General features: G+C 38.4%; 1 protein-coding gene across 1 annotated transcript in view; it reads left to right on the plus strand.

Annotated features, from left to right (window-relative positions):
- ranbp10 (RAN binding protein 10) overlaps positions 1-12,845 on the plus strand; it is a 17,209-nt gene continuing 4,364 nt past the window's right edge. Inside the window, exon 1 of the mRNA XM_015398691.1 lies at positions 1-327. Within this exon, the coding sequence (XP_015254177.1) occupies positions 126-327 (202 nt within the window). The 5' untranslated portion in view covers positions 1-125. The remainder of the gene's footprint in view (positions 328-12,845) is intronic.

Consider the following 12,845-nt stretch of genomic DNA (forward strand, 5'->3'; position numbering starts at 1 on the left):
CATCGCTGCTATTTTCTCCCTATAGTCCCTCTCACTATCAGCCTACAGCTCTGGTGGACTGACACGGGTCTCTGGCTGGAAACAGACCGAGAATAGGACGCCAACCGGAGGCCAAGGAAAAAAACATGGCCGAACTCGGCGTAGGGTGTCTGGCGTTGGGAGAACCAGCTTTTAGCTACCAACAAGAGCATGAGTTGAACGAGCGGCTGAAACGGCTCTACCCGGCTGTGAACGAGGAAGAGACCCCTTTACCCCGATCCTGGAGCCCCAAGGATAAATACAGCTACATCGGGCTGTCACAGAACAACCTGCGGGTCCATTACAAAGGTTAGAGGGCTGTCTCATCTCGGATGAGTCTGACAGTTACAGCGGAGAGATGTCTCAGCTGTAAACGGTCACTGTGTTGTTGCGGAGGGGGCTCAGAAACAGCACACACACTGTATGCGATTATGGTGACTGTGTAAATCTAGCCTGAGCTGCCTCTTCTGTCCTTGCTTTGTTTCACAAACGAGCACAGGAATTCCCAAACGGGTGACAGCGAACCGGTTAAACCCAGACCGTTGGTCCTGTTACCGACAGGCTGAAATGAACCCTCAGTATCACGCCATTCTTTGTTTATTTACCGTTCACACTGCTGGAAACTGGTCTCAGTGTGAGTGAGGAGTCACTCTTACAGAAGCACAACAAACGGTGCCAAATGCTAGCACAAAGCAGCCCTGGTGCTAACACTGCCTGCCTGTTCTTTCTGGCTGTTTTTACATTGAAAACACAACAGCTACAGGATGGACACACGCCAAACTTGTTGTCAGGCTCTAACAATGTAGCTCTTCGTTTTGTTTTTAAACAAACAAAACGGTTAAATAAACATAAAAGATAATGGCATTGTTGCGTTTTCTCGCGTGATTTGGAAGTGTTTTCGAGAAGTCTTAGCCTGGGATAGAGCTTTGCTTCTTCCATTAAACAAGAACCATGCTCATGTCCAGCTGTGACAGAGTGGAGGCCTCTGCGCATTACACCAGTGTGCTGATCATGTAATAAATCTGATGTAGGAACAGTCATAGAAGTATAAAAGCTGTCAGCTGCATCCTGAATTACAACAAGATGACAACCATGTTCACTATATTTGGAATGGCAGGAGGGTGGTTTTATACAGTACTTAAAAAAAAAAGTTTTTACCCCCTCCCAGGTTTCTTCTTTCAAGTTTCAGATGATCAATAATATGTTAATATTGTACAAACATAATTTGAGGAAATACAAAAAGCAACACAAGGTTGATTTCATTTGTTACAGAAAAAAATATTTATTTATTAATTTTTTATTTTTCCACCTTTTATTGTCATTATACTGTCACAAGTACAGAGCAGTGAAATTCACTCTGTTTTTAGCCCATCCCCTTGGGTAGCAGTGGGCTGCCACTGTGTGGCACCCGGGGATCAAAGTGGGGTTAAGGGTCTCTGCTCATGGACCCAGAGCGGCATTCTATGGAAGTGGGGCTCGAACTCAGAACCTCTGGAACCCAAGCTTAATGCCCTAAGCACTAGGCCGCCACTCCACCTTACATTACCCAGCTGTGCACTGTGTGAAAAGAGGAGATTAATCCAGAAACTTATATGTAACTAAATTAATACCGGGTTCTGCAACAATCCTTTGCAGTACTTGGTAATTATCCCTATAAATTATTAATTTGGACACACTCTCTTATGTAGAAAGGTTTCTGAGCATCAAAGCTCATTCAGATTTAAGTTAGGGCTTTGACTAGGCCGCCTTAAAACCACCTCCTTTTTGATTTGGTGTTTTTGCTTGCATTGTCATATAGCGATGGTTAGAAACCCCTCCTGGTAAGGCTGAAACAAGTAATCTGATTAATGGATTATTGAAATAATCATCAACTAATTAAGTAATCAATTAAACGTTAACTGGAGTTTAGAGACTCTAAAACATGCCTTTAACTGACAGAGCAACCCACCTTGAGCAGCAGTTATACCACAATTGTAAAAAAAAATATATAAATATTTTGCATTTAAGATAAACATCTTTTTCATCTGTCAATTTTCTCTATCCAGGACTCAAGTGGAAAAGTTCTAGTTTTGATGTCCGATTATTAATTAATTCATTGAAAAAATAATCGACTGATTCATGTATTTGCAAAATAATCGTTAATTGCAGCCCTACTCTTGTGTCTTGTCGGTGCACAGAATGTTTTCCAGAGAGTCTGGAAGTTTTTTTTTATTTATTTTTTTTTGGATAAGGTGCAGAAACAATGTGTTCTTTTTGTGGTCATTGGTAGTTATAGTCTTGAAAACTCTGCAATTTAGGCCATTTTTGCCCTGCCTCTTGTTTTAATGTTTTCTTTACAGTTCACTCAGGAACTCTGATTTTAAGAATGAAAAGTGAGACTTACAACTACAAGCCTTCTTTATCTTTTATGATTTAAAACAGGAGCACAATCCCATTTTTACATGAGGGCAGACAGCTGTCCCGCTAATAAATAAAATCATGACAGAAAAACTACTTTTCCTGTTTACACAGGTCATGTCTCTCCTTTTTTAAAGTTTATTTTATAATCTTGAACTTTTAAGTGGAACATGAAACCAGAAACAGAAGAGCTTTTACAACACTGTTTACAACATATAGAGGACAACACATTTATATGCAACCTATGTGCCACATATTTAGCATGCAGACAAGCTAAATCCAACTTTTAACTAAATTAATGACTGGGTCATAGATATTCACTGAAAAAAAGCAAATCAACAAATAAAATGCAGGAATGGTCTACATTTGAAAACTATTTTGTGTATAGGCAGACAAGCAATGTGCCTGCATGGGGTGATTTCACATCACTTTCAGTATGCTTCACAGTTCTCCTAATGCTCTAGAAACTGCCAGACTGATAGGATTTTTATTGTTTATTATTATGTTTATTCTTTTAAAAGTGATGTAGAATAGGGCGTCTTTAAGGTTGTTTTCTCACTGATTGAATTAGCTCAAATTCAAAGGTTATATATTACTGATCTGATTGTGTTTTTAGTATAAAATTATAATACTGCAATAAAAAGATAATTGTATCATCCAAGTTTTTTTTTTTTTTTTACACACCTTTACCGGGAGGCAATTGCAACAGGCTGCTGTAAAAGATGCCAAGCTTGTCTTCTTTCCTTAAACACACATGATCGGATAAAACTGGTTATTTTCTGGCTGCTGTAAAACTTAACAAGTCGGGACACAATTGAAATCTTTGAACGAATAATGTTGCACTATGTGAATATTAAAAAAAACATTCAGAAGGGCTGGGATTAGACTCCATAGATCTGAATATGTAAACCACATTTGGAAAGTAGCACCGCCTCCTTTTTTCTTATTTCTGCATGTTAAAAAACTTCAATCCGCTTTAGGTGTCATCTTTTTCCACTTTCCTCTCCTGAAAAGTCTGTGTGAGCTGAACACTCTATAGTTCAATAAATAATCAAACAGCCTGGCATGGTGAATTATATCCACAAAATTCTTCACAACTCACTCTGCACTGGCAACATTAAAACATTAAAGCTGGTGAGTTTTGCTGTCAAACATCACTCAGGGATAATTCAGATCTGTATTTATTTCATACAACATGCTAGTGGTGTAAATCACCAGCTTTATCACAATGGAGTATTGTATTAAATTGTTGGATCTTATAATCCTTCAGAAAGTCTGTCCCGTTATGATTTTGATTAAATTCGGCTCGCCGGTCTCCGATCCATTTTAATTATATATCCTATGCCTTCTAGCACATGTGCATCTATATTCGAGATGCAACGACCCAGTTTTTTCAATCTGATACCGATACCTGAGCTGAGTGTATCGGCCGATATCCGATACTGATCAGATTCAGCTGGTGAATGAATGAACCATATATCTTGTCGGGTTAGTGAAGGCTTTAGACTTGACAAACATTGTTTAAAAAGATTTAACAAATTAACACATGTTTTTTTAATATTATTTATCAACAAATAAGGAGCACAGATAAAGAAATAACAGTTCCATGTATAGTTCACTGGATTTTATCTCCTATATCCGATATCAAAAGACATTATCCGATCCTGCTAAGGGTGGGCATACACTTTACGATGTTTTCAAACTAAAATACAAATCACCTGTTCACTTTGTGATACATTTATGCTATGTAAGCTAGCATATTCTAAGGATAATGGTAAAAATCGATATTTTAATATTTAATCGATGTAACTGGATATTAACTTATTTAATCGATTTTAGATGGATGTATTGTTACATCTCTAAAAACTGCAGCATTTGTATGCTGTTAAAGAACAGACAGTGAAAAATTTTCTAAAAGAAAAATGACCAAACCTTACCACAATATATCAGTTAAAAGAAATTAGTGAATGCCATTAACAATGTTCTGTCAAGTCCGTCATTGCAGATTGCATCTGCTGGGCTTCATGCTCCTGCAGCTATCAGGGGAAACTGGCAGTTTCCTGATCTCCCCATTATCCTTGGTGTTTGTTCTTGACACATTCACGCCTAGTAGATCCAATACCAATCATCTGTCTATTTTAATAGTACAGTAACAGTTTTTATTAGACCTGCACTGATCAATCAGCAGTGCTCGGAAATTGGCTGATTTTCACGTGATTGGCCTCGATCGGCGACCGGCCGGGATTGCGAAGATCAGCAATTGTAAGTGATGGTGTTGTTGATTAGTAAGTGGACTAGCATCTTTCTCATGTGCTTGGTCCATGTTTCTTTTATTCAGTGTGCCCAAAACAGCGTTCTCAGTCAGAAGCATCGGGGAATCAGTGTGAGAACATCGGGAGAGAGTCAGTCGTGCTCTTCTCTGGAGCTAAGGAACCACCTTGGTAGATCGTAGGAGCCCATTGGGCAGCCAGCGCACCGGAGCGGGGACATTAGGCAGCTCAAGAGGAGAGCGGAAGAGCACAGCGGAATTTCGGATAAGTCCACCTGGGAAACAGTGCCAGGGCGAGGATAAGCTAAAGCTGACTTAGGCTAGCTAGGCTAACTGCAGACGATCTAAGGGGCATGGCTAAAGATCGGATAAGTTGGAGAAAAAGAACTGAGATGGTGGGGGAGAGGCTACTGCTGCTCGGGAATCAGGGGAACCTGCCAGGGAGAATGAGCAGCAAGAGGCTATGGCTAGCCAAGGCTAAACCCTAGAGGCTAACTGCTGGAGGTGGAAGAAGGACGAGGGAGGTCAGAGGAGCCTGTGGGCAGACAGCATGGTGGTGTAGGAGAAAAGGTGACTGGAGGTCGGTGTCTATGTCGAGGTAGGATGATGAAATGGTCATTCTAAAGCTAAATTAAAAAATCCTTTTTAAATGCCACCTGCAAACCTCTTAAGAACATTTCCCGCGTAATACTTTGTCAGCATTATTTTCTTTTTCATTTTGATTAAAAGCAACTTGTCCCCGCTGCCTCCTACACTAAAACATTAGTCGATTCATGATACTTTCTTATCTCCTATAATTTTGACAGCAAATAAAGCAATTTCAGTGTACATGTAAAGCCAGGCATACACTGTGCGAATTTTTTCATTCGTTGCACGCAGCTACTGCTCACACTGTACGACTAATCGCAGGGTTTAGTCGTACAGTGTGAGTTCACAGCTCACGATTTATGTTCACATGCGGTCTACCTGCTCACACTGCACGACTAAAAACCACGTCGGACTCAGCTCCGCAGTGAGCGGAGTGCTCTGACTCGTCGATCTGGAAGCCAAACAAATAGAAGGGGAATATTTAGCTCAGTAGAGGGAAATGCGCTGCCTTGGCAATTTGTGCAATTTTGTGCTGAAAGCCCTGAAAAGAAAAGGCGGCAACGTATTTGGAAAAATGACATGGCTGACCAAACGTGGCTACTACGGTCTGTCAATTTTACAGACAGAACTGCATTTCACTCATTGCATCCCTGCCATGCTGTTGTGCTTACATCTGAGAGGAAGAATAAAAAGAAGAATCCTTGTTTGCGCATACACCCTGAGCAATTTGCCCACGAAGGTCGGGAGCCAATCAAACATGTTTGACCTCACGATCAGGCTGTAAGTCGGCCCGATCGAAAAATTCTCGCACGACAGGAAAATCGCACAGTGTACGCTGGGCCTAACACTAGTTAAAGCATTACTCGATCTGGTACTGTGATCGGCAGATACAGTTTTTTTTTATTGTCCATCTGTGCTCAGCCCCTGACTGAAGCATGCTTTAATGTTTTTAGAACTCAAGTTAAAACACTCTTATTTATGTTGATGTTTAAAGCTTCTGCTCTTTTTATCTAAGACAGTACTTTTTTTTAGGTTAGTATGGACACATGATCATCTAATATCTCAAGTATTACCAAAAATAAATCAGAAACTACAGGTTTAATGAGTCTATTTAAACCTGGCTGCTCTTTGGATCCATGCAGAGGTTGAGAGAATATATATCTGACCCATTTCCAAAGGCTTATTTGAGAAATATCGGCTGTTGAATAAAGAATTTCTAAGGCAGATGGCCGGATAGAACCCTCTGATCAATTACTGAATAATTAATGGACTACTGCTGATTAACAGACTAGAAGCTGGTGCTGAATCTGATTTTAGTTCTTCAGCATGTATTTATACAGGAGAGTATTATGATGTCCTAAAGTATCTGTGCGAGTCAAATGGAGCTGGTGTTAAAGATAAAACATGCCATTTCATGTTGGGTGCATGTGGGCCATTGAGTCATTTTTTTCTGTGAGGAGTGTAGAGATTAGGTGACACTGCACATTTGTTAATAGGTTACACATAAATAGGTCTTTTTCTGGAGTGTGCATGATATTTTTTCTGCTCCTGGTTCCTCCAGCTACCGCTCTCTTACCTCACCCTGGTGGTTTGGATGCTATTTTGACCGGTGTGCCAGTTTCCTCCCCTCAATGCCACCCAGATTCTTTGTCTACACCCACTGTATGTTTGCAGGCTCAGATATATGATGCATGTCCAGTAGAACGTAATGAAACACATTATTTCACTACAACCTTTTATTTATCAGGAGATGATAAAGCCCTTATCAGCAACACCTCATACCAACAGCTGGGCGTGGTGGAGGGAAGATCATTCTGAGCTCCTTTTAAATTTAGAAAACTAAAATATGCTGGAGTAGTGATGGGATCTGTCTGACAGCTGGAGCTTTGGCCAAAAAGATTTATTGATAGGATGGTTACCCCATGGCCTATGCCAGGGGTCTTCAACCTCTCTGTTCTAAGCTAAGTAAAAATTGAAAACAAAAATCAAGAAAACACAAGTTATTATTTTTGTTAAGTATCTGCAATTGGAAATATGTGGCCTTTTTAAAGTTTTATTTGCTATTTTTAGTTTTTAAAATAGGAATAAAACATAAAAGGAAGTATTCATTTTGGATTTTGTTCTATAGAATATTTTATGTAAAAAAAATAAAATAATGAAAAGAAATTTTGATCCAAACATCCAGACCCAACTCTGAGTTTTCCGTTTTACAAAGAGAGTTTTAACAACCTATGTTTCAGTCACCGTAGTAACATTCTCCCCAGAGCTAGCCTGATAGGTAGCAGGTTTTCTTCAGTAAACTCAGTCTCCTCTGTCTCCGCTCTCCTTACAGCCAATCAGTCTGTTTTATTTCCTGATTTAATCCGATTTTTGTTGTAGTTTTGTGCATAAAAAAAATCATTCACTAGGTCTGTTAGACACATTAGGTTTTAAAACAAACATTACAGGTCCGTTTGACAAGGATCCTATTAAAGAATGATCAGCACTTTTTACAGAGGATTAAATATTTATAAGGAGACAATTCTACAATTCAGTTGACAGGATATAAGATTTATTTACTTTTTGGTTTGTTTAATATGAGCGACATGACATGCGGGTCATTTTATTTTTATTTATTTATGTTTACAGTAGATTAAGAACTACTGAAATTATTTCCAGATTGCACATAAATAGATAAATAATTTCTGCGGGGTGAAAGGAGTTACTTTAGGGATAGGATTAGGATTTATTCAGCGATAATAACCTAATGAGCCTACTGGCACAATCTGAAACCATTCTATGGGAATGATAACTGCTAATAACGACAATTTATTGGGATTATAACATCCGAAGCAGCTGGAAACAGACAATGTTTACTATGTGATGGAAGACAGAATCAACATGAGGAGGAACCCATGAGATTTTGCTAAAAAAACTGAAGAAAATAGACAAAGATTATAAATAAAACAATGCATTTTAGATCTAATTCCTATTATGTCCAGACACAAAATAGATACAGAGCTGAGAACCATAGAAAACTTTTATAATCTCTGTTGTGGTGACGTTTTGATTGAGAATAAAATGAGAGCTGGCAGATTTCTGCAGTAAGTAGAAAAGCTTATGGCAGCACTCATGTTCCTCGCTTCTGCTGTGAATTCTCAGCATTGAGCCTCATCAACTTAATGTAGCTTTTTATAACATGTCCTAGTAAGTTCGCCCCCATAGCACAAGACCTATTTAAAAAACATAAAGAAAAAATAAACACGGCTTCCTAGCTGAAAGTTATTGAGAGCACCTGAGTATTATATGGTAGACAGCCGTGTTAATGGTGGTAATAATATATGGTTGGTTCACATGATGGAGGAACCCAAGCAGTGACTGTGAAATGTGAATTTTAGCCTCAGCCAACCCAGTTTGTCTCTCTGGACTTCAACCTTTCCTTTTAACTCCAAAAAGTTTTTTTTAAGGTGTTAGACCTTGTACTGAATTATGTTTCTAGATGGTTATGCGGGTTTCTAGTGCATCACATCTCAAAGACACACACTCAGTTCTCAACATTGTGAAAGGTCCTTTGTCTGTTATACACTGTGTGCGCAAAAGGAAACACATCTAACTGTACTCAACGGCATCTGAGAAGCTATAGTCGTCAATGTAGCTGTTACACTGTAAACCTGAAATAAGTTACCAGAAAACATATCTTTGGACAATCAGTCCCCTCAAAAGTGTTACATTGATACAAGTGTTACATTGATGGTTACATTCCGTATTAGGCTGTAGTTCTACATTTAGATTCCAGTTTGATTAAAATATCTTATTTTAAGTCAAATCCAAAATATTTAGTTTTATAAAATCAAACATTTTAATGTGTAAAAACTTTCAGTTGTCCGTTACTCCATACAGTTAACACAAAGAAGTCCAGGACTTTACCGACATACATAAGAGTTTTTACTTTATAGGCTTAAATTGCTTTTTAAAATATATTAAATAGTAAAACCTCATTATTTAGGTTTTATATAGGTTCTATATAGAAGACTTTTAAACTGCACTTAGGAAAAGAATCTCATCATCTGAACCAACAGATTGCAAAATCTTAATATTTAACACCCTGCTACTTGATAACATGGAAAACTACTGTTATTATTGTATGCATATTATTTTAACTTAGAGGTAAAAAAAAATAAATTGTAAGATGGACTGTCTTCCACATAGTTGTGTAAACAGTCTGCACATTAATAGATGTCAAGTGATTGTAGGGGGTGGAGATGGGTCTGTTTTTCATTAAATATAAAAAGGGCTTGCCATAAAGCTTGGTGTTCACACTGGGCTGCTTCTTGTGATATCTACCTGGGCCAGAACGGCATCATGTTGTACAATTTGTTCGGTTCACTTTGAGAAGTTCAGCATGAAAGTCAAATTGTTTGGTTGTGATGTTTTTAAACCAAGTTCCACGACTTTTCTGCTGTGAACGCATTAGTGGAACATCAGGGAAAACGGAATAGTTTAAAATTAGGTGTTTGGGATATAGAAGGGGTAGGTGAGGTCAATCATTGAGTTCCACTGTTCTGCATCTTTGCATGCATCCATTCTTCAACAAATGTAAAAAAAAAAAAAAAAAATAAAGGTCAAAACCCCGCCAAAACAAAACCCCTGTCACACCTTGATGATTTAGCCTGACATAATAGAATCTTCTAAAATGCAGGCATACTCTGAACTTTCTGTGTATTTTTCAATTTTGGGCATATACATAAAAGTATTTATAACAAGTTCAGAAGTTGAAGAAGAAGAAATGTCATAAGCAGGTGTCCTGGGAGGGCAGCAGTGAGCCCAGAGGCGCCAGGTCTGCCTAAAAAGATTTCTTTGATCGTGGTATTAACCTGGCTGTTGATTAGCGGAAGTTTGTTGCTCGTGGCCGTGGGTGTGAATGCAGGGGGGATCCATCACACTCACCTTCTCGCTCACCATACAACTGAAACAGAGTCAAATTGATGAGATCTTGCTGAAGTTGAAGGACAGCTAATATGTATTTCCTTCTCAGCCTTGCCAGATCCTCCATCTCTTGTGGAAGGACTGAAGTCTGGAGCAGTACTTAAGGTTTCCTCCTGTGAACCCCCTTTTATACCAAAATGCTGCCAGTACGCAAAAGAAACACATTAAGCAGTCGTCTGGAACACGTCAAATATGTTGATATGCGTTGGAGATAAGTTCTTGATAAGTTATGCATAAGTATTTCACAAGTTTCTCATAGGTTTTGGATAAGCTAGATGATGTCAACAATCAAATAACTTACCTGTAACTTATGACCCACGTATGAGCATACGCTGGCATATGTCAAGGCATACGGCTCTCGACATACTTGCCGTATATCGACCTGTGCCAGTGTGCTTCAGCATGCCTCAGCGTGCTTCAGTGAGGTCATAACGGTATGCAAAACTGACCAATAACTTATACAACGTATGCCAGCGTTTTTGCCAGATTTTTTCGTAGGTCAGGCATACCGTGGCTAAATCGTCAAGGTGTGACAGGGGCTTTACCACCATGACAAGGAGGTGATTTAGCCATTTGATTCAGGGATGCATGCAAGGGCTGCAGGACAGTGGTACTCAAGGATCGGCCTGGCTTACCCCTGACATACGGTATACTTTCACAAGCTCTTCATGTGAAAATAGGCCAGTGGCTCTCTCGGCATAGTCTTGTTGGACCTAAAATCATCTTTTCTGCCTTCCCAATTTGGTCGTCTTTGTTATTTTTCATGAAGGCAGCTAAAAAAAAAATAATGGGACCATATGAATCTACAGATTGGGACCAGAGTATAAATATGCCAAAGTCCAAAGATAGCCTTGTGATTTTTTTATTAAGTTCCAATTAAACAATCACAAAGAGGTCTTGCTACTTGGAAGTGAAACATGGAAAAGGAAGGGATCTCTGATGACTTTTGCAAAAGATTTTAAAATATGCTGGAGTGATCTTTATGCGTGAAATTAAATGAAATGGAATTTATTTCAGACAATTTTGACAAACAGCAATAAATAAATCAACCAAATACACACAAAAAAACCCAAACAAAACTCCAATTTCCAAACAAACTAAATTCACCTGAACATAGATAAATACATCTATCCCTATCAGTGTTTTATATTCCCTCATATTTCTAAATATCTCATCTGTTGCTTTTATGAGGACGCTGGTCACCCTTCTGCTGTGGATGTAGAGGGTAACACTCCATCCTGTGCTTTGTTGTACTTTTCCTTATTGAGTTAATAGATTTGCACTTTCACCCAGCTAGTAGCCAAAGATAGAACCTCTGGCGTGAACATGGATATTCTAGTGAGTGTGATGTTGTTTCAGAGTTTAACCTTTTGAACTCTGACCTATGGAGAAGGAGTGAAGTATCACACCCAGTGCTATTTGTTTGAAATATTTTCCAACATATTGGGCTAATGCAGTCAAAGACTCATTTCCTGTCACATTCTACTAATTTCTAAAAATTGATAATCTTTCTTTGACATTCATTTTTATCTAGTCTGCTTTGACAAGATGTGTAAGCTTCTTCTGCAGACAATCGTCAACCCATTTCCAATGTGCATATGGCTGGGCATGCTGCTCACATGCACAGATCTGATGGTCACTAAATTTATCATAAAACAGGCCCAGCAGCGTTAGTATACCATGGTTTTTACGCATTATTATTTGATGTTTTAATTCTAGATTTTTGCATTTAATCTATTGTTTATTGTATGTAATTATTGATCAGTTTCTTATTTTTTTTTATCAATCGCATATGTCTGACAAACAGTCATTCCTGATTTATTTATATGTTCCTTTAAATGAGACACATTTTTTCATTGGAGTATTTAATTAAGAGCAGAACAAATGAGTCACACTATTTTTGTAGGTCTTCTGGAAACAAAGAAACTCTTGCAGTACCGTTACCATGTTGGACTGTCTCTATGACCTTGTGTTTTAAATGTGCTGTGTACGTTTTTGGTCAGATGTAATAGGAAACTCTTCTTCCAAAAAGTTTCACGTTTGCCTCGGCAGAGTGTTTTCCCTTTATCCCTCTGTTTGGTCAGCAGTGGTCCTGGCCTTGGATATCTCCCTTACACGCTTTATACGTTGTTATGGGTTGTTACCTGACTCTTGGTTTGAAGTGACGCCGTTCTCTTGGAGTAGATTTGGTTTACCATCCTCTCATTGCAAATTCCATCAGTACCTGTTTTTCCTCTGTAGATTATGGCTCCTTTGTGGTTTAAGCCCTAAAGTCATTGTAACCTTTTTCCAGACTAATTGATGTTAATGACTTTGTTTTTGATATTTTCTGTCATCAGGAAGGTTGTTTTTGAATAATTAATCAGATCTACAGGAAAGGTAATAATCACTGTATAGTGTGACTTGAAAAAAAGCCCAGCTTTATAGAACATCTAGTTTAATCTCAGTAATATAATGATGTAAAATGATTAGAAAATGACTTATTGTTTTCATTCTGGTCATCTTTTTTAAATATCAGTGTTGAAAAAAATTATCAGTTATTGAAATAATTCACGATTAATATAGTTCAGTAATATATATTTCTAGTGTGTTTTGCTAAGGTTAACCA

The sequence above is a fragment of the Cyprinodon variegatus genome, unplaced genomic scaffold, assembly GCF_000732505.1.
Source record: "Cyprinodon variegatus isolate N-32 unplaced genomic scaffold, C_variegatus-1.0 Scaffold952, whole genome shotgun sequence".
Classification (NCBI taxonomy): domain Eukaryota; kingdom Metazoa; phylum Chordata; class Actinopteri; order Cyprinodontiformes; family Cyprinodontidae; genus Cyprinodon; species Cyprinodon variegatus.